At 53.3% G+C, this 25,586-nt stretch overlaps 1 protein-coding gene across 20 annotated transcripts; it reads left to right on the forward strand.

Annotated features, from left to right (window-relative positions):
* Positions 1-201: 201 nt before the first annotated feature.
* Positions 202-23,798, forward strand: DLG4 (discs large MAGUK scaffold protein 4). Of its 20 annotated transcripts, none has more exons than XM_028534179.2 (22): positions 203-284; positions 476-574; positions 852-892; positions 9,492-9,557; positions 13,078-13,131; positions 13,278-13,328; positions 13,527-13,651; positions 13,748-13,917; positions 14,010-14,146; positions 14,294-14,438; positions 17,238-17,533; positions 17,666-17,768; positions 17,910-18,024; positions 19,425-19,601; positions 19,897-19,933; positions 20,025-20,052; positions 20,173-20,220; positions 20,304-20,405; positions 20,724-20,896; positions 21,866-21,975; positions 22,527-22,618; positions 22,877-23,798. In XM_028534179.2, exons 1-22 carry the CDS (start codon positions 266-268, stop codon positions 22,981-22,983), a joined length of 2,295 nt encoding a protein of 764 aa, XP_028389980.1. In that variant the 5' UTR covers positions 203-265; the 3' UTR covers positions 22,984-23,798. The 20 variants fall into 20 exon arrangements, with proteins under 20 accessions (XP_035889018.1, XP_028389980.1, XP_035889011.1 ...); XM_036033118.1 differs by having other exon boundaries at positions 9,492-9,656; positions 13,269-13,328; positions 22,877-23,111; XM_028534176.2 differs by having other exon boundaries at positions 9,492-9,656; positions 22,877-23,111.
* The last annotated feature ends 1,788 nt before the right edge of the window (positions 23,799-25,586 follow it).

The following is a 25,586-nucleotide window of genomic DNA, read 5'->3' on the forward strand; positions in this document are numbered from 1 at the left end:
TTTTTGAGCTCTTGGAGTCTCCTAGGGGGTAACCCTCTTCCTCAGTCACTTAGGGAGGTGTAGCTACGTTTTGCCTGGCTTTGGGAAGGGGCCAGGGTATGTGGAGCAAGGTAATGGTGGTGGTGCCTGGGGACCTGAAGAAGGATGGGACATCTGTGTGGTTCAGAGAGTGCCTGCTTTACCTTGCAGCTGGAACTGGGTGGGGAGAAGACAGCTCAGCTCTAATCCTGGAGGATTAGGGAGATTGAAGTAAGAGAAAACAGAGATGTCGGAAAGACCAAGAGGTGAAAAACAGGAGTCCTTATGGGAGGAGAGGCCTGGGGTTGGAGTGGAGGGCTGAAATTCTGGGAATCCTTCTCCCTCAACCTTTCCATAGAGTCTGGGGTGAAAGGGCAAAGACTGGGAAGATGAGGTGAGTGCCTACGTTGGTCTGTCTCTTTCTTTTCCCAATCCACTCTCACTTGCATTTCACCAGCTCCCAGGTCAGTCCTCTGGCTCCTGGCCCCCCCACTATTGCGATGGGCACCCTCTTTCCTCGCAGTGCTGCACAGTGACCTTTTCCAGGCCTTGCTGGGTGAGTAGTCCCAATTTTCCAAGGAACAGTGGTGGAAAAGGCTGGCCTGGGCCTGTGAGTAATTACCAAACTCGGGGGCTGGTTGGGAGCCTGGAGATCATTTGGTCCAAGAGGAGCCTCAGGCAGGGATCATCTCCACAGTGTCCCTCCTCAGTGCCCACCAGTTTTGGCTGGAGGAGCTCCTCCCTTACCAGACAGCAGGAGGCAAGGTGATGGTTGGGGTGGCCAGGGAGGCAGGGCGTGGGGAGAGGGTAACTCCCTGTTGCTCCTGTGACAGACATCCTGGACTATTATGAGGCTTCCATCTCAGAAAGTCAGGTAAGGGGGCAAGAATGGGGACCTAACTTCCTGAGGAAGTGGGCAGAGCTGGAGGGTTGAGCAAAGTGCTGCTGATATTGAACTGAGACTTGGGGACCCAGGAAACAAAATCCTGAGTCTGGGGCCCAGAGAATAGACTCTCCTCTCCTTAGGCCCCTTCTCCCTCTTGCTTCCCCTTTTTCTTTGCCTGCCTCAATTTCAAGCACCAAAGAGTTTAGGATATAATTTTTCAGGCTTCCTCTTGTGGATTTTGAGGGAGAGCTAGACCCTTGGTATACTCTCTTGCCAACCCTACCTCACTCCTACCCCCTGCTATGGCCTCTCTCCAGTATTTAAACAACCTTGGGTGATCCCAGCCCAGCTTTGGTGCTTCCTCCTCTAAGAAATGAAATTCATCCTCATTATGTCTGCTGTCATCTCTGGTAGCTGGCCAGGTCTCCATGTTTGCTTCAGGGCCTTTCTGCTTCTGCTTCCATCTCCTTTTCCATTATCCGGGTTCCTGCCAGCACTGAAGGAGTTAACTCTGCCAAGGCACCCCCCCCCCCCCCTTCATTCTGGCTCCTGGCTCCCTCCCTCCCCCTGCTTCCTCTCTCCTCCTCTCTCCCCTTCCCTCCTCTGGCTCTACGGCTCCCTCGCCGCTGCCGCCTCCACCCCCCCCCCCCACCCCACTCCTCCCACTAAGGCCCCTAGTCCCTGGCAGGTAGGCAAGATACCCCCCTCCCTGGGGCTCCCCGAAATCCAGTTCCCTTCCCCCACCTCAGCTCATGCCCCAGCCCCCGAACTCCGGGGCTGCTAGCCCCCGGTGCCCCCGTCCCTCCTGAGCACTGGGGTGTGCTCCCCAAGCCCCCCCTCCATTGGGGACCCCCTTTTAGGGCCCCCTTCCCCTCTCTCCCACGCTCCCCTACCCTTCCCTTCTCCAAACCCCTCTTTCCCCTCTCACCCCTCCCCCCATCCTGGCCACCCCTGCAAAAGTGGGGTGCGGAGGGGGGAGGGGTGAGAACCCACGGAGGGGAGGAACGAAACTCCGATGAAGTCAGAGCCCCTTACCCGCCGCCGAGGCCAGGCCCCCCAACATGGACTGTCTCTGTATAGTGACAACCAAGGTAAGCATGATTGGGGGCTCTAAACTGGAGGGAGGGTATGAGTTTATGGGGAGAGGTTAGGCAGGCCTAATCTGGGGCTGGGGGCCCTGGGGAGCATCAGAAGATGTATTTGGGGTCCTAATTTAGTTTGGGGGTTCACATTTGAGAAAATGCTGGGTTTGGCCACAGGTGCCCCCTGGAGTCATCCCTTTGTACCTGTAGAGAAATGGAAATTTGGGGGTACTCTGTGGTTTGGGGGTCTGCTGGGTTTTGGGGTTTACCGAACATATTTGCAAGAGACTTATTTAAGGAGAAGCCTGGCTCACATGGGAGTCCTGCTCGTGTATGTTGAAAGGTGGACTATGTGTGGGGGATTCTCTTTCCTCTTGGGGGGCATGCTGGCCTCCTGGTGCCATGTCCAATTTAAAGAGGCTTCTCACACAGGGGTAGAAGGTTATTGGTTGTGAGTGCCTGACAGGTCTGGGGGTGTCAGCCGGTGGGAAGGGGTGGGCCTTCAGGCTATAGAACCAGCGTCTTCTGGTAGATACATTTGGGGGTGCTTGCTCAATTAGCATGAACTGTTAATTTAGGGTTCGATCATATGGGATGGGGAGAGTTGGGAGTTGTCAGAGGGCTGGGGCCTTCTGTAGGATTACCTGAGGGAATGGACCAGGTAAGGTTAGGATCTGGGGTACTCCCATGGGAGGTAGAAGGATGCAGCAGCTGAGGTTGCCAGTTCCTGAGGAGGAGGATGAGAGATTTTGGGAGAGGGGATTTGAGGAGGGGACCAGGTGGGTGGTGCAAAATTTGGGGATGGTCTAGGCAGGTGCCCAATATCCCCCTCTCTTCCCACACTGTATTTACCCTTGGTTTAGAAAGAGGGAGAAGAGTAGATGGAGGGAAACGTTCCTGTTACCCCTGACACTTGGGATGAAGGTGGAGGAGAACACCTGGATTTGAGGTGACTGGGGTGAAAAGGAGTAGGAGGAAGGCAGTGAGGATCTGTACCAGGGTGTCCCTGTGGTTGGAGTTTGGAAAGGCTGGAAAGGGCCAGGAGATCAAGGATGGGGAGCACAAGTAAGCTCCTGGTGGATGCAGAATACCTAGGTCTTGGCTGTGAGACTCTGGGACTGGGAAGCTGGGTGCCTGATGTGTGGAGGGGGGCCTTGCCTGGTGGCAGGCAGCTGGGGGTTGGGGGGGGTGGGACAGGAAGTGGGGGCTGGGGAGGCGGGGTCCGGGTGAGTCACAAGCTGGGGAGGGGGTTATATTTAGTGGGAACTGCAGCTTTTCACGAGAGGGAGCTGAGGACACACATGTTCCCTGTCATAAACTCACACGTGTGTACACATGCATTGTGGGTGTGTGAGCATGGATAGAAGAGATTGAGGGCTGAGGGCCTTTAGGTTTGGAGCTCCCACCCCCTCTCCAGGGCTACTTGCTTGTCTTTTTTTCTGTGAGATTTCTCTCATGCTGCTTCTTGTCAGTGGTCCCCCCCAAATCCCCTGTAGTTTCAGTAGATTTGGGGGGCTTCAGTTTCTCTGGCTTGCTCTCCTTTACTGTCCTCTGGTCCTCAGCTCCTCCTGTGTCCTGCTCTTAGCCTGCTTCTTAGACTTAGGCTTTCTGGCTGTGGTCCTGTGTTCAGGTGTACACAAAAAGCCATTTGGAATGTGTGGGCTCTGCTTCCAACACGCGAGCACATATGCGAACGAGGGTGAGGGGCTTGCTTGCACTGGGAGCTATTCTGGGAGGGGGTGATTTATCCATCTCCCTTCTAGACTCCTACTTCTTCCATGGAGCGCAGGGTTGAACATCCCTGAAGAAAGGAGTCTTGCACAGAGAGGATCATGCATTTGGGGTTTTACAGAGGCGTGGAGACTAAGGCTTGCCACATTCCTTGGCCGGAAAACTTGTCAGTTGCGGGGTGGCGGGGACTTCAACTCCCATAAGGCCTTGAAGCATAAGCTCACTCAGTGTTAGAGGATTGCTGCCAATGGGGCTGTTGGGAGTTGTGGTTCATCTCTATCCAGGGCAGCGGAGGGTAGCCCTGGAGGAGCCAGCAGGGGGCACATGGCTCTTGTCCCCACCTCTCTACCCTCGAAATACTGGGTGGGGTAGGGGGTGCTCAGGTCGTTGAGCTTCCCAGCTCCGTCTGAGAGTTCTCCATCTTTATTTGCCTATATTTAGACTCCTGCTGCAGTAATTTAAGGAACACTTATTGAATGCCTACCATGTGCCAGGCCCTCTGCTTTTATAGCTATCACTTACTCTTACTTTGTGCCTCTCTCTGCAGGAGTCTCTCGATCTCTGAGCATCTCTTTCTCCCACTCCGCCCCCGTCCCTCCCCCTTCTCCCCGCACTGCTGCCGCCGTTGCCATGGTAACCGGCGACGACTGAAGTTGCGTGGCGGACTTGAGGACCGGGCGAGGGTGGCGGAGGGCGGAGCAGAACAAATGCGAGAGGGGATGGGTGGGGAAAGATCGGGGGTATTTGACCACCGGAGGCGAAGCGGTTAACCCCTCCGGGTGGTCCTTATTGGGCCAAGCTAAGATGACGGGGGCGGGGCAGTGTGGCCAACAGCCTCATTCATTGGCCGACAGGGGCGTGGCGAAGGGACAGTATGGGCGAGGCTGGGGGAGCAAATAGGCGGGGAGTGGACGGAGGCGTGGTCTTCTGGAGGCAGGTGGGCGAGGTCTGGCTTACTCTAAGTTGGCGGGCAACTGCCCTCGAAAAGGGGCGGGGTCTTAGGACCTAGTAACCCGACTGAAGTGAGGGCGGAGCTGACCTGGCAGGGGAGTGCGCGTGGTCCCATGTGCCAAAATGAGACAGGCTTTGAGGGACTTGTCTAAGTAACTGAGGGGCACGGGGGTCTTTGGAAAGGAGAATCCGGGAGTTGGGCGATCTGACGTTTCAATTTTCCCAAGATGGAGGCCTGTTCAGATTTCATCAGAGCACAACCTCCTACCTCAGCTCTATGTTCCAGGGAGACGGTTGCTAGGCGACAGCAAAGTCCTTGATAGCTGCGTTGCTAGGCAACCGGGAAACGGAAAATGGAGGGAAAAAGGAAATGGGGGCTGGGAGGAGGGTCTTAATGGGTCATAGCGCCTACTGGTGGAGAACTGTGATTTTTCTATTCTAGAAGACATTTCGAGCCCAGCCCCTTCCTTACTGGTTTCCTTTGAGGATCCAAGCATTCTGTCCAGATATGAAACTAGGGCATTGGGGGTCATCTTGGGGGCGCATCCAACAGACTCTGGTTAACAGGAAAGAGGAGACATAGGCGGGATTCTAGGGAAGTCTGTCCTTTGTGCCATGTGTGAGCATTTTAAAGAAGCCAGAGAACAAGATTTGAAGAGACTGAGTTTAAAGAGTTGGAAAGGTGGTCGTTCAATGGGAGAATATTTGGAACAGATGCTTTCAGGTCCAGTAGTTTGGGAGAAAATGGAAGCCTCTGAAGAGACTTGAGGCAGTTGGTTTTAGGTGTTCTGGAAGATCTGTGTGTCACTGCAAATTGCAGGCTGTATCTTACTTCCGTGGATATTTTTTGAGGCTGGGGTGTGGGACAGATTGATATATTTGGGAGCAATCTTCCAACACAGAATTCGGAATCATGAAGGAGATGTTGAGCTGTAGGGAGGGCAGTCAGAAAAGGGACTGATGTATGAAACTGAGGGGTAAAGAAAAGGAATAGGGAAATTGTCTCTTAATTTAAGGGTTTGGGAATGAATAGAAGTTCCAATTTAATTTGGAGAGTGGTGGTATTGCGGACTGGTATATTAGAAAGTCATGAGTATTTCATTAGATTCAGGGATTTGGACAGGGGACCCCAAATGAATTTGAGAACTGCTTCTTTGGATGTTTACATTAGAGCAAGGGTACTATTTGCACTAATTTAAAGGTCTCTGTTAGTGGATGGAGGGATAGGTATGATTTTAAAATGGATGCTTTAAGGGGAAGATTAATTCGAGGCACAAGGACCTGTGGTTCTTAAACTCTTGAGACTGCCTTGTCTGGCTATCAGGTGGGGCTGGACTGCTGGTTAGAATAGGAGATGTCTTTGCATCTGATGGGATGCTGTCCATATTAACAGTCTTTGGGGATGGGGGGAGGGGCTTGTGGGAGAAAATCTAGATCCCTTGGGGGTCTTTAAGTGAGAGAAGTGCTCCTTCCTTCCTTCCCTGTACCTTGGGAGTCCAGTAGTGATGAGCAGTCTGGTAAGGTTTTGGAATAGTTAGGGGTCTGGTGATTTTAGGGTAGAAGATTAGATAGAAAAAGGGGCCCTTGAGAACCACAGCGATAAATTGGCAAATTTTAAGAGTGTCTCTATTTGTAGAGGGGTCGGAATAGGAGTAGACTGTGGAAAGTGAAGTCTACAAGAAACAGCTGGAACCAGGAAAGTTGATGGCCAAGAGGGTCTCCCCTCACCCTCTCCCATCGTGACGCTCTCCCGCACTGCGCAGGCGCTGTGCCCCCGCCGCCCCCCCCCCCCCCCCCCCCGCCGCAGCCAGCAGTTGCCGCGGCCGCCGCAGCCCCCGCCCCTCTGCCCCTCCCCCTCCCCAGCCCCGGGACCCTTGCTCTCCCACCCATCCCACCCCTGAGTCTCCCTCCCTTTCTCCATGTCGGCTCGGAACAGATTCGCCTCCATGTGTCTCTGCGTGGTACGTGCCGCGGTACGGGCTTCGGCCCGCTCCCCTCTTCCCGGACCCTCCAAATCTCAGGGTGCAAGCTTCAAGCGCTGTCGCTGTTCCTTCCGCTTGGCTCAGGGTCTCTGGGTTGCAGTGTGTCGCGGACAGGCGCAGTGGGTCGCCCCTCTTATCATCATCCACTTTCATACCCCTCTCTTTTGGGGATGCAAGCCTTGGTCCCAGGTTATTTTATGCAGCTGGGACTACAGTGAGGAGGGGGCCAAGGGGAGAGGAACAACAGTGACGCCCAAGCCTTTTACTTGTCTTGTGCCCTAATATTTTGGGGGTTCAGACTTGGTCCCAATAGCAGTTGAGCTGTCGCGGTCTGGCCCTGAGTCCCGGTAGGGTAAAAGAGGGGATCCTTTTTTTTTGTGCTTGTTCTGCTTTAGTTGTCCTGTAATCCAGGACTGAGAGGTGCTTGCCACAGCCCCCACCTCCCAGTTTGCAGTTTCAGAATTACTCTCCCCTACCCCTAAGGCTCCAGATTTCCATCCCCCACCCCTTGCTACAAGCACTTTGAAAATTTCCAAGGGCTGAACATAGGCCCTAACCTCTTTCAGCCACATTCTGGGTACTTTGTACCCTTTCCTGGTTCCTAGTTTGGTCACATTGTCTCACAATCCCGAGAAGACCTTTCCTCAATCCTGGGCCCCCAATCCCTCATGGGGGCGGGGCAGAGAGATGTGTCTATAGCCTCACTGTGATAAAAATTTACCTTCATTTCCTCTCTAGAATAAACGATGAAATGCCCCCTTCCATGCTTCCATTTTTTTTATGTGCACCTGGCATTTCATCATGAGATTCAGGAATTTTCTCTGTGAGATAGGGTGAAGATGGAGGGGCATTGAGCTCAAACACCCTCCCAGACTCCTAAACTTGAAGCTGCAACCCTTGGCCCTGCCTCATTTATCAGAGGATTGGGGGCCTCGTGAAGAGAGAGGAGAGCTGCCTGAACCCCCCAGTTTCTGGGCACTGTCCTTCAGCTCTTGCACTGTTCAGGCTGATGATTACCTTTTCAGGATGTGGAATGAACAGCCTTTTTCAGTTCATTGAATTCTGTTATCCAAGATGGCCCAGTCTTTGAGGAGGGCTATTTAGCTTATACTCCCCTGTCCTTTTCCTTCTTCTCTGTTTTTTGTGCCCATAGAATTGAAACTGGAGCTCAGGATGCTACTGTCTTCATGTCTGTGGGCCAGAAAATGGAGTGTATCTTCACGAGCCCTATTTTCCTTCTTTAAGACTCTTCAAATGTATCAAGATACATCTTATGCTATTTGTCTCTATTTCCTGGGTTTGAGCATCATCGTCATGTCAGCATGTTGTCCCTCCTCCCATTCTCTTTCTGTGCCCTGAGCTAAAAGCTGGTTGATGAACCTCAGCCGCGGTTCATCATCCTGAGAAATTTCAGAATCATACTCTAGTATCAGGCACTGACTTTGATAAGCTTCCTCCAGTTGGATCTTGCAACTGTTGCCCTCCAAATGTTGGGGTACTCTCAGCTTCTCAGATACTTTTTTGCGAGGGAAATTCTTTTTTTTACCCACGTGTACTGGGGAGTATATTCTGTCATCCTCACTCCCTGAGAGAGCCCTGCATATGGCACCCTTCTGCTCAGTGCCTGAGCCTGGCGTTAGGGAGGTCTTGCTTCTCTGGGGGGCAGCTCCTGAGGAGGGGAGCAGCATGAGGTCTGAGGCAGATGTGGGAGGACCCTGGGACAGTTGCTGCCCTTCACTGCTGTCTCCAGCTGCCCTTTTCCTTGCTGTCTGATGCCCAGTTAATCTCATTTACTGGTGTCCCTGCTAAGCTAGCACAGGAGGCCCTTGAGATGACCGGTGGTTAGTTGGGAAGAGAGTCAGGGTGATGTTGGGGCTTTCACTCCAATAGGCCAGAGGGAGGCCAGGAGTTCACCCTGAGGCTTAGCACTCCACTCTCTTCAGGGAATCTGGAACCTGGAACCTACACCCATTCCATCCCCTTCCTGAACCCTATTGCCTCTGTCCTCCCCCTTTCTCTCCCATCCCCTTCTAGTATATCCGATTAGCTGGCTGGGCTATGGGCATTTTTTAGGGTGGGGCTGGGCTCTGGGGGGAGCCTACTGCTGACTACTTGGGAACCAGCAGGACCTTTGGAGAAAGAACTGGCCAGGTTTAGCTTCATTCTGCCTGGGGGGCTGCTGCCAAATACATGCTAGCTGAAGGGCCTGAACTCGGTCCCTGCCTCCTGCGTGGGAGGTACTGGAGAGCCAGTCTTATGAGGTAGAGGCTGCAGTGGGGAGACTGAGGCAATGAGGGTGGGGTGACCATAGGATGAAGTAGAGAGCAGCAGCAGCAACTGGAGTAGGGAGGAAGGAGGTTACAATGTGGGGAGAAGGATTAAGGTAATTAGGGGAGTGGCATGAAGATGATGAGAGAAGCAAAGACTTTGGGGATGGATGAAGAGAATATGGGTACCACTGTCAGAAGGGCTGGAGCTCTGGAAGGATGGAGGGACTTACAATGAAGGCCTGGGAAAGGGGTGAAAAATCAGAGGCCAGAGGAGGGAGTGTGCTGGGTAGAAGAAGGCTGAGGGTTCTAGGATGGGAGGAGGAGGAGTTGGGGGATGGAGCTGGGATTTGGGAAGAAATGAGAAGTGCCAAGGCCTGGCAGGAGAAGGGGCTGTGGGAAGGGTGGAGAGAGGGGAACCAATGGGCTGGAGGAGAGGGAGGGGGAGGAGCTGGTCAGGCCCCGGGGCCTTCCCACACCGCACTGGCTGGGGGAAGAGGAGGCTGTGGGGGTTGGCAGCCTGCAACTCTGAGGCTCTGGGTCGGCCCCAGTGACACTTCCATCCTGTCCCCAGAAATACCGCTACCAAGATGAAGACACGCCCCCTCTGGAGCACAGCCCGGCCCACCTCCCCAACCAGGTAAACGCCCCCGAGCTGGTGCACGTGGCGGAGAGGAACTTGTCCCACCTCCAGGCTGTCCACGGGGTCGTGGGTCACACCCACCTCTCCCCCCTCAAGGTAGGAGACTCAGGCAGCTCCCCTCCCCAGTGCCGCCCCCTTGGAGCCTCGGAGCTACAGCCACCCCCAAGGGCCGGTAGGGCTAGAGCCCGGTTGAAGGTGGAGGAAGGCTGGGGCTGGGGGGCCTGGGGCTTAGGGTCCTCGGGCCTGGGGGAAAGAGTGTTTGGGGGAGGTGCTGGAAACACCTTGTTCCTACAGGGGAGAAACAGAGGCCAGGCTGTGGGAGTGGGTGTAGAGCTTAAAGCCAGGATGTGTGCGCATGTGTGTGCATGCCTGCGTGTCTGCTCGCTTACGTGTTGAGATGTGTGGAGGATGCTCACCAAGCCCAGGCCTTCTTCATTCCTTTATATTCCCTACCTCTGTTTACGTTCTCTGTGTCCAGAGCTCTGTTCAGAGCTCCCGCTGCCCTCATTTGCTCTGTCCCTTCCCTGCCTCCTCCCCCCACTTCTCACTCTTGGGCTTGGCTCTCCCTGTCTGCCTAGTCTCCAGCCCTTTCCATCTGTCAGGCCTGAGACTTCTACTTCTGGGGCCCTCCTGCCTCTGTCCCCTGACCCAGGCTTTGCTCTGCTCCCGTGCTTCCTCCCCCTTTGCTGCCCTTCCCTCCCTGCTGGCTGGCTGGCTGGCTGGCTGGCTGGTTCTTGATATGCTGTCTCTTTCTCCCTCCCACGCACTCTCCTCCCTCTCCCTGATTCCCCAGCTCTGGCCCTCTGTGGCCTGCTCAGTCTTGTTCATCGGTCAGCCAGCACCCCACGCCCTCCCACTTACCCCCTTCACTGTTCATCATTTCTCTCCTGTCCTTTCATGCTTCCCTCTCTTATCCTCGTGGGCTCTCACCTCTGCCCAGATATTCCTGTACCCTGTCTGTCCTCCATTATTATTTATGACTACCTGTTTCCCCTTCTCCTGTGTCCTCACATCTGAATATCCTCCTCCAGTCTTGGGGAGGCCTTGTTTCTGAGACCTTCCATTCTGCAGGCCACTTTCCATCTTCTTCCCTCGCAGTCTCCTTTTCCAGGGGTACAGGATGGGGAGGGATGGAGAGTACCAGACAAGCTGTGAGGTTGAGGGGAACATTGTAGGGTCAGGGCTGGGGTTTAGGATCTTGTGGGGTGCCTTGGGATGAGGGAGGCTGCTGACAGTACCAAGAGTTGGGGAGGGGGTTTCAGAGCCTAGGGATAAAGAGGCAGAGAGGGGCAGCAGCAGGGTCTGGTGAGAAGGAGGAGGCTGGCAGGAGAGGAGTTGGAGAGAGAGTGTTCTCTGGCTTGTAGCGAAATGGAGAGCCAACAGAAGGGTAAGTAGTCCCAGGGCAGGGGACAGACTGGGGTGGGACTGAAATCAGGGCAGCAGGTTGAGCTGATTGAAAGAAAGGAAAGTAAGGCCCTGGATATGGGGAAATGGTGCAGAGTATTCCTGAGAAACTCTGGGGGCTGCAAGGAGTAGAGGAAAGAAGAACAGAGATGTCCTTTTTTTTTTTTTTTTTTTTTTTTAGATGGGGCCATTAAGTCCCTGGAGAGGGAAGGTGAGAGAAGGGGGGTTTGAGAGGTGGCAGTAGGTACAGTGCTGGGGAGTGCTGCAGTCGGAGCTCAGGAAGCAGAGGGCAGTGGAAGGAGCAAGTGGTGGAGGCCTAAGTGTGTGTGGGAGGTCTTAGGTCAGGGCCTGAGCCGGCAGCTAGGAGAAACCGCATCTTCAGAAGCCATGGGGAGTCGGTTGAGAATGAAGTGTTGTGATGTGGGGATGGAATCTTGAGGGTTTGAGGATGAGGTAAGGGAACCAGAAATTAGGGTGGAAGGAAAGGGCAGGAGACTGATAAGGGATGGGGCTGGAGGGTGGGAGAGAGACAGGGAAGCAGATGGAGGCTGGAGGCTGGGGTTGGAAGATGGAGATTGAAGGATGGGACAGGGATGTAGGTGGAGGATGCGGGGTGGGGTAAAAAGGTGTGGATGAAGGGGTCTGAGGAAAGGAGTTCTAGGGTGGGCATGGGAATTCAGGATAGGCCACGGGATGGAGGATGGACAAGTGGATGAGATTTTGGTGTCTGGCTATTGGATAACAGCATTTACTGAGATGTGGAGGGTCAGTGGATGGTGTCAATACATTTATGATTATGAAACCTATTGCAGAGCTTGAAAATGGTGTTGTATATGTAATATTGAGAGACAGCGGCAGGAGAGAGGAGAGAGGAGAGAGGAGACCCCTTTGGAGGGGGAGAAAGAGGAGCCTGGAGAATGCCTCGTGTTTGGTAAACTCCAAATAACTATTTGTTTAAAGAGGCGGCGATAGGTTGGGGACCCCAGAAGGAGGCTCTGGGCAGCCTCCTCCATTGCCATGGAGATGTGGCTTCTGTTGCCCTGGCAACTGGGGAAGCCCCTAGGACCGGCCTAAAGCTGGCCCCGCCCCAGAGTCTGGAGACCCTGCTATTTCGAGGCTACTGACGTCAGGGGCCTTGGCACACCCCACTTTAACTCTTTCTTTAATGAAGTGTGTTGGGGGGAGGAATAGATCGAAGGGTAGGACCCGGATGTCTTTCACTCCTTCCCCTCCTGACGTGCTTTGCACTGCATAGGGTGAGGGGCCCAGGGGAGGGAGGAAGGGAGGTTATTCAGAATGCGCTGTTCCCACAGACCACTTCAGCCTGGACGTCTCTCCGACTAGCTTACTGGGGGCGGGGCCCAGGGCAGGAGAGGCGTGGCTAGCTCATCTCTTCTGCGTTGAGGAAATCTGCTTGCCTCTAGGCCACGCCCCCACCCCTCCCGTTGTCTTGACGACAGGGTCTCCTGGAGGTGGGTCTTCCCTGGCCTTTGCTGGGCTTAGATACTCCTGCTAGGCAACAAGGTCTCTAGAGGAAGGGGTGGGTTAGATAGCGAGTGGGTGAGAGAGAGGCTTGCATCTGGGGGAACCCCTGGTTATCGTGTACAAGGATTTGGGGCAAATGTGTGTAAAGGTGAGGTGCAAATCTGAGGGAGAGTTGTGAAGGTATCTGTGTGTGTGGGTGGATAGAGACAGGGATGGGGGCAAGAAGAGGGGAGCAGGACCCTGTAGACATAAGCCCTGGGGTTTATGTGTGTAGCACATGAGGCATGTAACACCCTGTGGTGTTACATCCGGTGAGAGGCTCCCCCCAGCCAGTCTCCCTACCCCCACTCTGTACCATCTGCTGCTCCCTGTCTGGCTGTCTCTTCCTTCAGGCTTCTCAAATGTCTCCTATATGCAGGGGGCCTGGGCTGGGCAGAGTTAAGTCCATGTACGTGTGCATGTGTGTATGTAATATGGATTGAGGCTAGGTCCTTGAGGGACTGTAAGGTAGCAGAGGGGGCTTGGTTAAGAGGCTGAAAGGGTAGCCAGGCTGGTGGGACTCTTAATTATGGACTCCCTCTAGAGCCAAGGCTCAGGAAGCTTCTCATCTCCTTTCCCCCCCTCACAGGCCAATTCTCCCCCTGTGATTGTCAACACAGACACCCTAGAAGCTCCAGGATATGTGAGTTGTTTAGATTTTGGGGCCATTGAAGAAGGAAGGAGGGAGAGAGGGTTAGCCTGGGTTCCAGCAGTAGGGAAGGGGCAGCTTCTCGGGTAGGAATGTCTGTCTCACTGTTTCTGTGTTTCTGGTCCATGCTGGAGTTGCAGGTGAACGGGACCGAGGGGGAAATGGAATACGAGGAGATAACTTTGGAAAGGGTGAGCAGGCTTCTCCATCTGAGGTCCCCTTGCTCCCTGTCTGTGCTTTTCTCTGTGCCCATGTTTTCTAGGTGGCCAGCCTTGTAAGCCTGTCCCTTCATGCTCTGGTCACAGCTCCCCAACCCATTCTTCTTCCCATTTGCTTTGCCAAAAGTAGGAAGTGAGGGGGGCTGACCTTCTTCCCCTCCTTCTGCTCAGGGTAACTCGGGTCTGGGCTTCAGCATCGCAGGTGGCACTGACAACCCACACATCGGTGACGACCCATCCATTTTCATCACCAAGATCATTCCTGGTGGGGCTGCGGCCCAGGATGGCCGCCTCAGGTGGGGAGAGGAGACGGGTTAGGATGTTGGTTCCCTTGAAAGGGAGGGCCAGGGCAGCAGGAAGCTCGTGGCTCAGGCCCACCTTGCTGCTCTCAGGGTCAACGATAGCATCTTGTTTGTAAATGAAGTGGATGTGCGAGAGGTGACCCACTCAGCTGCGGTGGAGGCCCTCAAGGAGGCAGGCTCCATCGTCCGCCTCTATGTCATGCGCCGGAAGCCCCCGGCTGAGAAACTCATGGAGATCAAGCTCATCAAGGGGCCTAAAGGTAGTAACCCATTATGTCACCACCCCTGTGTCCACTGTCCACTGCCCAAGGCTTGCTTCCCAGTCACCCACCTCTGCCTTCCCTCCATCTAGGTCTTGGCTTCAGCATCGCGGGAGGTGTAGGGAACCAGCACATCCCTGGAGATAATAGCATCTATGTAACCAAGATTATTGAAGGGGGTGCCGCCCACAAGGATGGGAGGTTGCAGATTGGAGACAAGATTTTGGCGGTGAGGACCCCTGTCACTTGCCTAGCCCACACTTGGGTCTTGCCTAAGGCCCTGAGTAGACCCAGGCTTCCTTATTTGCTCACTCCCAATGCCTTTGTCTTGAGGCTGTTTCTGGCTCTGTCTGAGCTCTGCTTCCCTTGACCACAGGTCAACAGTGTGGGGCTGGAGGACGTCATGCATGAGGATGCTGTGGCAGCCCTGAAGAACACGTATGATGTTGTCTACCTAAAGGTGGCCAAGCCCAGCAATGCCTACCTGAGTGACAGCTACGCTCCCCCAGACATCACAACCTGTGAGAGTCCTCTAAGCCCAAAGCTCCCTGTGACCCATCTCATGTCCCCCCATGACTGTTCCATTTCAGCTGCTGTCCACAAAATAGCCACAACTCCTGCTACTTACTGTGGTTGGAGAATGGATGGAAAATCGGTCACCATGGAAGAACTAGAAAATATTGTCAAAAGTCTCCTCCTGCCCGACAAGGCAGGCACCCAGATGGTTTTATGGCTAATTTTATCAAATCTTCAAGGAATGGATTATTCTTATGCTCTCCCTGAGTATGGGAAATGATAAAAAGTTTCACATTTCATTCAGTTCAAATGGTCACAAAGATAATATAAAAGAAAGTACAGGCCAATTTAGCTTCTGAATAGAGATGTAAAAGTCTTTAGTAACATAATGGCAAACCAGACACAGCAGCAGATTAAAGGAATAGCATTGTCACAAAGTAGAGTTCATAGTATTGGCTGGTGTGGCTCAGTGGATTGAGTGCCAGCCTGTGAACCGAAAAGGTCACCCGTTCAATCCCCAACAAAGGCACAGGCCTGGGTTTCAGGCCAGGTCCCCAGTTGGTATGCAAGAGGCAACCAATTGGTGTGTCTTTCACATATCAATGTTTCTCTCCCTCCATTCACCTCTCTCTAAAGATGAATAAATAAAATCTTAAAAAAAAAAAGAAATAGGGTTTGTTTCAGAAAACTAAAGGTGGTTCCATATTAGGAAACCTCTTAATTTGATTCATTATATTAAAAGTTAAGGGAGGAAAACTGTGAAGTCATTTCAAATAGATGTCGGAAAAGCTTTTGATGGAATTTAACATCTAGTTTCAGATGAAAACTTAGTAAACCAGGAACAGAGGAATTTTCCTGAATGTGGCGAAGAGTAGTAGTTAGCAGAAAACAACAACATTTCCTAATGATAAAATCTTTGCAATGTGTACATTCAGTTAGGAACTGGGCAAGCATATCTCTTATTGTTGCTGTTATTCTGCATGGCTTGAGAGGAGGGCTTCTTCTCAAGGTTGGTACTGTTGCCATTTTGGACTTGATAGTTCTTTGTTATGGGGGGTGGTTTGGTGCATGCAGGATGTTGGACAACAGCCCTGGCCTCCATCAGATGACAGTGGTACCCTCCTCACTAGTCAGAACAACCAAAAACATCTTGAGACATTGCCAGATGTCCCCTGGGAGTGCTTGAGAATCACTGCTTTAGAGATTTCAGGCAGTGTATTAAAACAAGAAGAATAAATAGATGTTACATTTGAAAAGGGAAAAACAAACTCATCTGTATTTGTAAATTATACTATTGTCTGTCTATATTAAAATCTAAGTGAAATAACTGAATAACTTAGAGATAATATGGAAAATTAAGCATGTTGCCGTATGTAATATGTAATGGAAAAACTTAGTATGTTAAAGATCTCAACCCTCTCCAAATTAATCTGTATATTTTATGCAACCCTAATCAGAATTTTAATGTCTCCTCCCCACCCCTCCCTCTACTTTCCCTGGAAACTTGGCAGATTGATTCTAAAGTTTAACTGGAAAAATATATTTGAGAGAATAGCTAAGAAGTTTTTGGAAAAGAATAATGAGGCAGGACTGACCCTACAAGATATGAAATTATATTGTAAAACTATATTAAAGTCATGTGGTAGTATTTCTAAATACCATACCCTACCAAAAGGAACCTTGGCTCCTTGGAAAAAAGGGCCGATTCTGAATCTTGGGCAAGAAATGTAGAAGATGAGCTCATAACAGTTTTCATCCCAGAAAGCGAGGGAGCTATCTAAGGCTGCTAAGGCTGTGCTGTAGACACCGGAGCCAAGTTGAAGGGGCTTCTACTGGCCATTCAACTAAACTCATTGAATATGTTAAAATCCATGAAATCATAATGGTACTTCGAAAGGGGTACCTTTGGAGGGTGCTTAGGAACCCATTTCTTCTGAAAACTGGCAAATCAAGGGAAAGAGTAAAGCATTTATTCTCCTTTTCTTGTACAAACGTACCTTAGGGTAACCAAATGGTTAATACGGGAAAGTTGTTCTTTTATAGAAGAATTCCCACCAATAAATACTCCTCCCTCAAAAAAAAAAGGTGGAACATCACCAATTTTCTGTCCCCATTGATATATTAGAACCAGGAAGTGATCATCAGTGGCCACTAAAAGTCTTAGGTGAAAGACTCACAATGCCTGGCTGACCGGTTAGTCTTACTAACAAGAACACATGTCCTGTTACGGTGCAGCAGAAAGTACACAGCACCATCTATGAAATATTCTTACTAAAATGTTGGACTTGAATCTAACTAGGTCTCTAGTATGAACCACCAGCTTACAGGAGATACAGGGCAGGGGCACATGTTACCACCACTGGGATGCAAACAGTGGTTCCCCTATCAGAGTTTCCCTAATAGAATGTGAGAACTTCTGTTTGACAAATGACCTCATTTCCCCCCCCCAATGGATGGCCAAGAGAAAACAAAAGACGGAGAGGCATTTTATAGATTAAGAGATTCTACAGCCCAAAGAAAGCCCCCCAAAACCTGGAGTTGATACTCCTCGACTTCATTGTCCTGGCACACCTAGGACATAGAACCTCAAACCCATCATCCCTAGGAGAACCAACCCCTGATGTCACCTGTGAATTCCTGCTCCCAGCATCTCTGATCCGGTTCCCACCCACCCTAGTATCTCTGGCAGAATGACTCCCCTGCACCTGAGTGGCTGTCCTGGTTCCCTAGAGAGAAGCGGGGCAGTGGGTACTGTCTCCCTCCATGCATTTCCATGCCACCCTTTATTCCTTGTCTTCCCTCAGCTTATTCCCAGCACCTGGACAACGAGATCAGTCACAGCAGCTACCTGGGCACTGACTACCCCACAGCCATGACCCCCACATCCCCTCGGCGCTATTCCCCAGTAGCCAAGGACCTACTGGGGGAGGAAGACATTCCCCGAGAACCAAGGAGGATTGTCATTCACCGAGGCTCCACGGGCCTGGGCTTCAACATTGTTGGGGGCGAGGATGGTGAAGGCATCTTCATCTCCTTTATCCTGGCTGGGGGCCCTGCAGACCTCAGTGGGGAGCTGCGGAAAGGGGACCAGATCCTCTCGGTGAGAGAAGGCCAGCCCCTGCCCGTACCATCCTTCCTCTCAGGGCAGGGCCCAGGGCTCTTGGGCAGGGGCTTGGGTAGGCTGGAGCCTGGCCCTCATCTCCAGGGCCTCAGTCTCTCCTCCTCCCTCTAGGTCAATGGTGTTGACCTCCGCAATGCCAGCCATGAGCAGGCTGCCATAGCCCTGAAGAATGCGGGTCAGACAGTCACGATTATCGCTCAGTATAAACCAGAAGGTACCAGGCCGGACGCTGCTCCTCCTGTGGGCTAAGATGGTCGCCAGGACCCTGCCTCCTCAGCTCCTGCTTCAGTGGGGACAGAGGGAGGGTGGCGGGAGGGTGGAGCCAGAGCTCAGGAACCTTCTTGTCCTTCCTCAGAGTACAGCCGATTTGAGGCCAAGATCCACGATCTTCGGGAACAGCTCATGAACAGCAGCCTGGGCTCAGGAACCGCCTCCCTGCGGAGCAACCCCAAAAGGGGTTTCTATATCAGGTTGGATGCTTCCTGGGCTGGGTTCCTCTTCATTCTGTGACCACCCCCGCCCCAGCCATGTCTTCCCCTAACCCTGCCTTGCTGCCACTTCCCGTCCAGTCCTGACACTCAGCTGGTGTTCATGGGCTCAGCTGCACATATTAGCATTTTGAAATACTTCGTGTCAATTGGAAAACAGCCTCAGCCTCAGGTATCCTTACAGCCTTTTAGCCCCTGGTTACCCTGGCACTTTTCTTAGACCCCTGCCCCCACCACAGCCAGTCGCCCAACAATTTGGAAACTCAAAGGTTAATGCCTGCCAGAGCAGGGAGCCTTAGGCTATCCAGAATGTTGCCCCAGACTGCCCCTCCCTCCTAGATGAAGCGTCTGGGAAAGGTGAGCTTCAATCTCTCCCTCATGTAGCCCCTTTGCTCTCCAGTGGCATTTGCTTCCTTCTCAGGGCTCTTTCTCCCACTGGCTCCTCTTTTCCACCCTCCCCAGGTATCTTATGCTTCTTTCCTTCTCTCCCTCTGGGCTCCTGTGCACTCACTTGGTCTAGTCTGCTGCTCTGCTCTGCAGCTCTGTCTCGGAACCGTCTGCTCTGGCCTGGTCTCTCCCCAGACCTGCGCTTCTGGCCATCTGCTTTCTGGACCTGTCTGCTGGGATGCCCCACAGACGTCTTCCATTCAACATGTCCCAAACTGAGCTCATCTCTTTCTTCTGTGTACCTGTGCTTTCTGTCTTGCTGAATCAGTGTTTTCTCTCTCGCTGACCGGCACCACCATCCGCTCTTAATTGGGAGCCTTGCTTGGCCCTTCCCTCCCTGCTGAGGTCCAGTTCTGACTCACAGATGATGCTGAGCAACCCTGGCGCCTCCGCCTCTTCCTGTCCCACTGCCCTGCTCTTCATCTTTCCTTTCTCAGTGGTCATTTCTCCCCTTGCCTTGACATCAGGGGCTGGGGCTGACTGACAGGAACTTGATACTATTAAGGGTAACCAGAGTCTGCAAAGAATGATTTAAGGAAAAAAATTTTTTTATGAATTTGAGCAGATTCCACATCACCTCCATGACTGTGGTGTGCATGGGTATTGCAGACTGCTTTCCCAGGGGAGTGGTGTTCTAGGTTTTACTTTAGAGATCGCACTGAATCCATAGCCTGTCTCATCGCTGATGTGGCGTTGATTGAATGACAGTTAATAGTTGTGGTGACTATGAGTAACAGTAGAGCTTTTGTTCTATTGTTCTACTGTAGAACTGAGGACCCACTCAGTTCTTGGGGTCCTCAGAGCCCACGGCCCCTGTGGGAGTGCCATTGTCAGCTGTGTTTTGCTGTAGACCCCTGACCCTGAACCTCTGAGCTGGGTCTGAGGGTGGCTGGGGTCCTCAGCCATGCTCTGACCGGTGGCCCTCTGCCCTCCAGGGCCCTATTTGACTATGACAAGACCAAGGACTGCGGCTTCCTGAGCCAGGCCCTCAGCTTTCACTTTGGGGACGTGCTGCACGTAATCGACGCCAGTGATGAGGAGTGGTGGCAGGCACGGCGGGTACACTCTGACAGTGAGACCGATGACATCGGTTTTATCCCCAGCAAACGGCGGTGAGGTTCCCAGGGCCTTCAGCCTTCCTGCCACAGGCACCAAATCTCCCAAGGTCCCCAGGGTGGGCAGCCAAGAGGGCATGGGTTTGCCCTCTGACTTCTGGGTAATCTGTCTGCTGACCCTCCTGGGCACCATAACTCCCATGAGCCTTTGGGGCAAACATCTTATTTAGGATCACAGGGGCCCTGGGACTGCTGGGAGATGGGGTTATCGACTGGTCCAGTGGGTGGAGGCCATAGGACCCCTCACTGGACATTTTCCTATCCCTCCTCCCTCCCTCCATGTTTCCCATAGGGTTGAGCGACGGGAGTGGTCAAGGTTAAAGGCCAAGGTAGGTGGAAGAGGGGGTAAGCTTGGGTGGAAGAGTGGGGACACATGGGGTGAACTCTTAACCAATCACATGGCTTGCTCTTTCCTCCTAGGATTGGGGCTCCAGCTCTGGATCACAGGGTAGGTAGGGTCAATTTGGGAAGACCTGGGTGAGAGGAGCCCCGAGCTTCTCAGGAAGGCAATATGGAACCTCAAGCCCCCTGTCTCAGAGCCCCTCACAGATGCCCTACCTTTCACTAGGTCGGGAAGACTCGGTTCTGAGCTACGAGACGGTGACACAGATGGAAGGTGAGCCCTGCGCCCTGCCTTGGCCCCAGCCATGCCCACGCCCTGTGGCTCTGCTCTCCGCTGAGCCAGCTCTCTCCCCTCAGTGCACTACGCTCGCCCCATCATCATCCTTGGGCCCACCAAGGACCGTGCCAATGATGATCTTCTCTCTGAGTTCCCCGACAAGTTTGGATCCTGTGTTCCTCGTGAGTGCCGGGCCCTGGGATAGAGGTGGGGGTGGGGGCAGAGCCACTTTTGGGCGTTGGGGCCCAGGAGGACACTGGGATTCAAAGAGGAGGGGTGCTTCTCAGCCATGCTCACGTCCCATGCATGTTGCCATGTGAGGCCAGATTTGGAGGACCAGCGGGTGCTGGGAGGGCAGTTCTGTCCTGGTCAGTCTGGGTTTCCCTAGTGACCCCTTCCACTGAAGGACAAGCTGAGCACTCTGGGGGGCTGACATGGGCAGCCTTCGAGCTAGAGGGATGGTTGTTAGATCTTTGTGGGGTGTGGTGACTTCCTGGCAGATACGACACGGCCCAAGAGGGAGTATGAGATAGATGGCCGGGATTACCACTTTGTGTCGTCCCGGGAAAAAATGGAGAAGGACATTCAAGCGCACAAGTTCATCGAGGCCGGCCAGTACAACAGCCACCTGTACGGAACCAGCGTGCAGTCCGTGCGAGAGGTGGCAGAGCAGGTAGGGCCTGGTGGGCGTCTCCTACTCTGCCTCCTCCCTTCTCCCCACCCCATGGCCTTCCTCCAGCTCTCTCTAACTCTCTTTCTCTCTGTCTCTTTCCCTGCTGGGTCTGGACTGCACTGCTCCACCTCCTTCTCCTCTTGGGCCACTCTGTCTCACCGCCTGCTCTCTGGGCCTCGCTCCCCCTGCCTGCCTCCCGTGCTTCCTGACCCCAAACTCGGCACCGCCATCTGGCCCTGCTCTGCTCCCCCTCCCTCCTCCTTGTCCCATTTCTCCTCTCTCCCTGTGGCCTTGCCCTTGGTGGCTTGGCTTCCCCCACTTTGATCCCATCCTTCTGCCTGACTCCCCTGTGGCCCTATCCCCTCCTCTCACTTGTTCCTGGGGTCTCCACTTTCCTCTCCCACTCCTCTGCTACCTGCTTCCCCCTGCTGCCCCCACCCTGCCCTCTCTCCCTTCCATGGATCCTTTCTCCATCTGCCTCTCCTCCCTCCCATCTGCCTCTCCTTGTTCCTTCCATCTGTCTGTCCTCTGTCCGTCCTCCCCTCCCTCCTCCCTCTATCCTACTTCCTTTCTCCTATTCCTTTGCTTTCTTGCCCCATCTGTCTTGTCCTGCCTTCAATTCCCCCACTCTGTTCTGCCCCTCTTGCCTTGCTCTACCTCTTGTTTTGGGTTCCCTCCTTGCCTGCTTCCCACCCTCGTCCATCTCTCCAATTCCCTCCTGCTGTGCTGCTCCCTTCTCTTGCTCTCTCTCTGCCACCTCCTTTCTTCTTTCTGTCTTTCGTTCTGTCCATATGCCCTTCCTACCTTGACTCTTTCTGCCAATGTGTCTTTTGACATCCATGTCACTTCCCTTTGGCCAACCTCCTGTTCCTTGCCTTTCCATATACTGTGTCCTGCTCTGGTACCTCTCTCTGTCTGTCCTTTCCTGCCACCTGCTGGTCCCCTTCCGCCCAACCTGCCTGCCCCCAGGGGAAGCACTGCATCCTTGATGTCTCAGCCAATGCCGTGCGGCGGCTGCAGGCGGCCCACCTGCACCCTATCGCCATCTTCATCCGCCCCCGCTCCCTGGAGAATGTGCTGTGAGTATGGTCGTTGGAGGGGGCTCCCCTGCACTCCCCCATACCTGTGGCCCTGGGCCTCAGAAGGCCTCTGTGTTGAACTCTTCTCCTCACAACCCTGGGCAGTGGCTGTAGCAGCCCTTGAGGGGCATCTGTACAGAGAGCTGGAACCTAGAGGATGCAGGAAATCTCAGGCCTCTCCCCTCTTTTTCTTCCTTGGGTTAGGCAGGACTACAACTCCCAGCAGGCCCTGGGGCACACACAGCTGGGGTGAGCCAGGGCCTCTAGGGCTGTTGGGAGTTAGAATCTGCATCCCTTCACTGGGGCGGAAGGCCGGGAGGATGAGGCTCTGGAGAGGTCCCTGGAGTGACCATACCTGGCTGGGTGGGTTGTGGGTAGCGGGGGTGGGGAGCTGTCATCTGCAGCCCCAGAGAGTATTGGGAATTATTTATTGTTTTGCTTTGTGCTCCAAATAAGAAAATACTGTTAGCAATTTAACATTCCTGGATGGAGGAGGTAAAAGGCAAGGTGGGACCCCTCCCTTAGGTCTGTGTCTCTCTCCGTCTTCACAGAGAGATTAATAAGCGTATCACAGAGGAGCAAGCCCGCAAAGCCTTCGACAGAGCCACCAAACTGGAGCAGGAATTCACCGAGTGCTTCTCAGGTGAGGCTGCTGCCAGCCCCTTACCAGCACGTGATACGTCCGTCTTTGCTCAGAGTTGAAAAAGGAAAATAAGGTAGCAGAAGAGTGGGAGAGGGGAGTGGAGACCATTGGGTGGATGGTTTAGAAATAGGTGCCCCCTTTGGGGGGTGCAGACCCATGGCTCATGGCTTAGAGAATTGGAGAAAGGTGCTCCTTTGGGCTCTTGCCGCGCCCCTGGCCAGGCATCTGGCCTCACTCCCTGTTCCACCCCACCCCCAGCCATCGTGGAGGGCGACAGCTTTGAGGAGATCTACCACAAGGTGAAGCGCGTCATCGAGGACCTCTCAGGCCCCTATATCTGGGTCCCAGCCCGAGAGAGACTCTGATGTCTGCCCTGGCTTGGCCTGGATTCGCCCCGCCTCCATCGCCTGGGCCCTTGATCTGGACTGAATTGCCCAAGCAAGCCCTTCGCACTCCCCAGCCTCCCTCCCACCCCTTCTTATTTATTTCCTTTCTAACTGGATCCAGCCCATTGGAGGGGGGACACTCCTCTGCATGTATCCCCACACCCCAGAACTGGGTGCCTGAACCCCAGGAACCTGGGGTCTGGGGGGAGCCGGGCTCCTGGTCCCTGGCCCTCGCTCCTTAGGACTCCTTGGCCCTGCCCGCCCCCAACGCACACATGAACCCACTGGGGGCCGCCACTTCCTGTCTGCTCCCACACACACATTCCAGAAGCCAGGCACCCCTCAAGGAGCACCCGCTGCAGGGATGCAGGGCCACAGGCCTCCACCCTCTCCTGAGGCAGGGCCTGGGGCACCCCTGCCCACACCGTGACTCCCATGTCCCTTGATTTCTCATTTATTTTTTCCATTTTTTTTCTTCTCAAAGGTGGTTTTTTGGGGGGATAAGTGGGGGACTCCACTGTGGGCTCCCTGCCTTCCACATGCCCCCCGCCTTTTTTCTTTGCTGGTTTGCATGAGTGGAAGGTCTAATTTTGGCTTTTTTTTTCCCCTTGGGATTTTTTTTTTGGGGGGGGAAGGGGAGGGATGGGTCTAGGGAGTGGGAATGTGGGAGGGAGGGTGGGGGGCAGGGGTTAGGGGTTGGGTGTCCAGGGGAAGACTGGAAATGCTGCCGCCTTCTGCAATTTATTTATTTTTTTTCTTTTGAGAGAGTGAAAGGAAGAGACAGATACTTGAAACCTCGTGTGTGGCCTGATTATTTGGGACCTGGGTGAGGTGGGAGACAGGGTGCGAGCACAGGGACAAGTCTGGAAAAGTCGGATCCTTCTCTACACCCCCCTCCCTCCCAGAGGACAGAGGGGCCTGAAGGGGCCTTGGAGGAAACCTGCAACTCAAGGGTGCGGAGCCAGTAGTGAGGCGTGGCCCTGGAGGGGCTGGAGCTCTGTCCAGGGTTGCCAGAAAGAGGACAGACTTGGCACAGGTTCCTGAAAGCGTGGCTCAGCCCTGGGCACTCCCCTGGGCTGTCTCGGTCCTGTCAGGCAGCATGACATTCCGATAAGGAAAACACAGAGGAAACTGTCTTTGTTCGAGTTCACAGCGTTGTACACAGAGCTGGGCCCTGGTGATGATCTTCACAGAGGTGTGGTGATAAGAAATGCTGTGTAAATATTTATTCATTGGGTTTCTTTATGCCTCATCTCTATAGGAAAGATTTGAAGCAGTTTTATAAATAATAAGGGGAGGGAAATAGGACTTAAAACCAAAGATACAAATAGGAGAGGCAGTTGCTATAGCTATGAGGGTAAAGATGATATCTGAGCTTCCTGATAGACCAGGAAAAAAAAAAGAAAATGGCCCATTACCTATTATTATATTTCACATACACACACATATATTATTATTATTGGATATAAGGACAAATTTTTAATCCTTTTAGGGGGTTAGATTTTCCTGACCCTAAGTCCAAATGGAAGCTCCTCAGACACGGCTAGGCTGTGCAGGGCGGTGCTTCTCAGCTGTCTGTCTGCCACCGTTCACCTGGACAGGCTCCCACCCTGGAGGCCTCAGCCGCCACGTAAAGGAGCCATTGCTGGCATCAGCTGTGAAACTGCCCCTTTCTCCTGACTCAGGCGCCGCAGTGGGGAAGGCTGAGGCAGAGGCACTAAGAGTCGCAGTGGTCAAGTCCCAGACAGTGCAGAAGGGTGGTTTTTATAGCCACCCCTGGCAGAAACCGAGGGTTGGATGTGAGAGACCAGTCCCCCCAGAGTAGTGATCTGGGGACGGCATGGCTGCCCCAGCCTACAGTGTCCTGAGGACAGGCAGGGCGCTCCGGAGGTGTGTCACTTGGACCAGTGGCCCTCCCTGTGGGCTGCCCTGCACAGTTTTCTGTGCAGTAGTCCATGCAACGGAACCCGAGCCTGGGATGCCGCCCAGGGGTCTGCACTTCAGGAGACCTCCCAGGTGATTTCTCATGTCTTGCTGGGTAGAGAAGCTCTGCTTCCCAGGATGTTTTTCAATCTTGTAGGAACAGACTCGAGGCTATGTTGATGTTCTCTACCATTGTTAGCTGATGGAGAAACCTGAACTGAGGAAGGCGTGTGCAGGTTGTGCCTGGCTCTCAAGGGCTGCAGAGAGCTCACTGAGAAAGGGTGAAATTACCTAGTCTTGCATGCATTGTTTTTTAGATCACAAAAGTAATATATGTACCTTACAAAAACTCAAATAAATATAGACGTACATATGACTACAAAAACCTCAAAATGTCCCGCCCTGGCCAGGTGGCTCGAGTGGTTGAAGCGTCGCCCTGTAGGTTGCAGGTCTGATCCCCGGTCAGGGCACGTACCTAGGGTGCAGGCTTGATTCCTGGTTGGGGGAACACGGAAGGCAACCGATCGATGGATCAGTGTTTCTCTCTGTCTCTCTCCCTTACTCTTTTTCTAAAATCAACTAACATATATATAAAAAAAGTTCCCTCTCCCTGTCATTCCACATAGGCCTCAGAGGGGATGTAGTCGTCCAAACATGGC

Source organism: Phyllostomus discolor, chromosome 8 (assembly GCF_004126475.2).
Source record: "Phyllostomus discolor isolate MPI-MPIP mPhyDis1 chromosome 8, mPhyDis1.pri.v3, whole genome shotgun sequence".
Lineage (NCBI taxonomy): Eukaryota > Metazoa > Chordata > Mammalia > Chiroptera > Phyllostomidae > Phyllostomus > Phyllostomus discolor.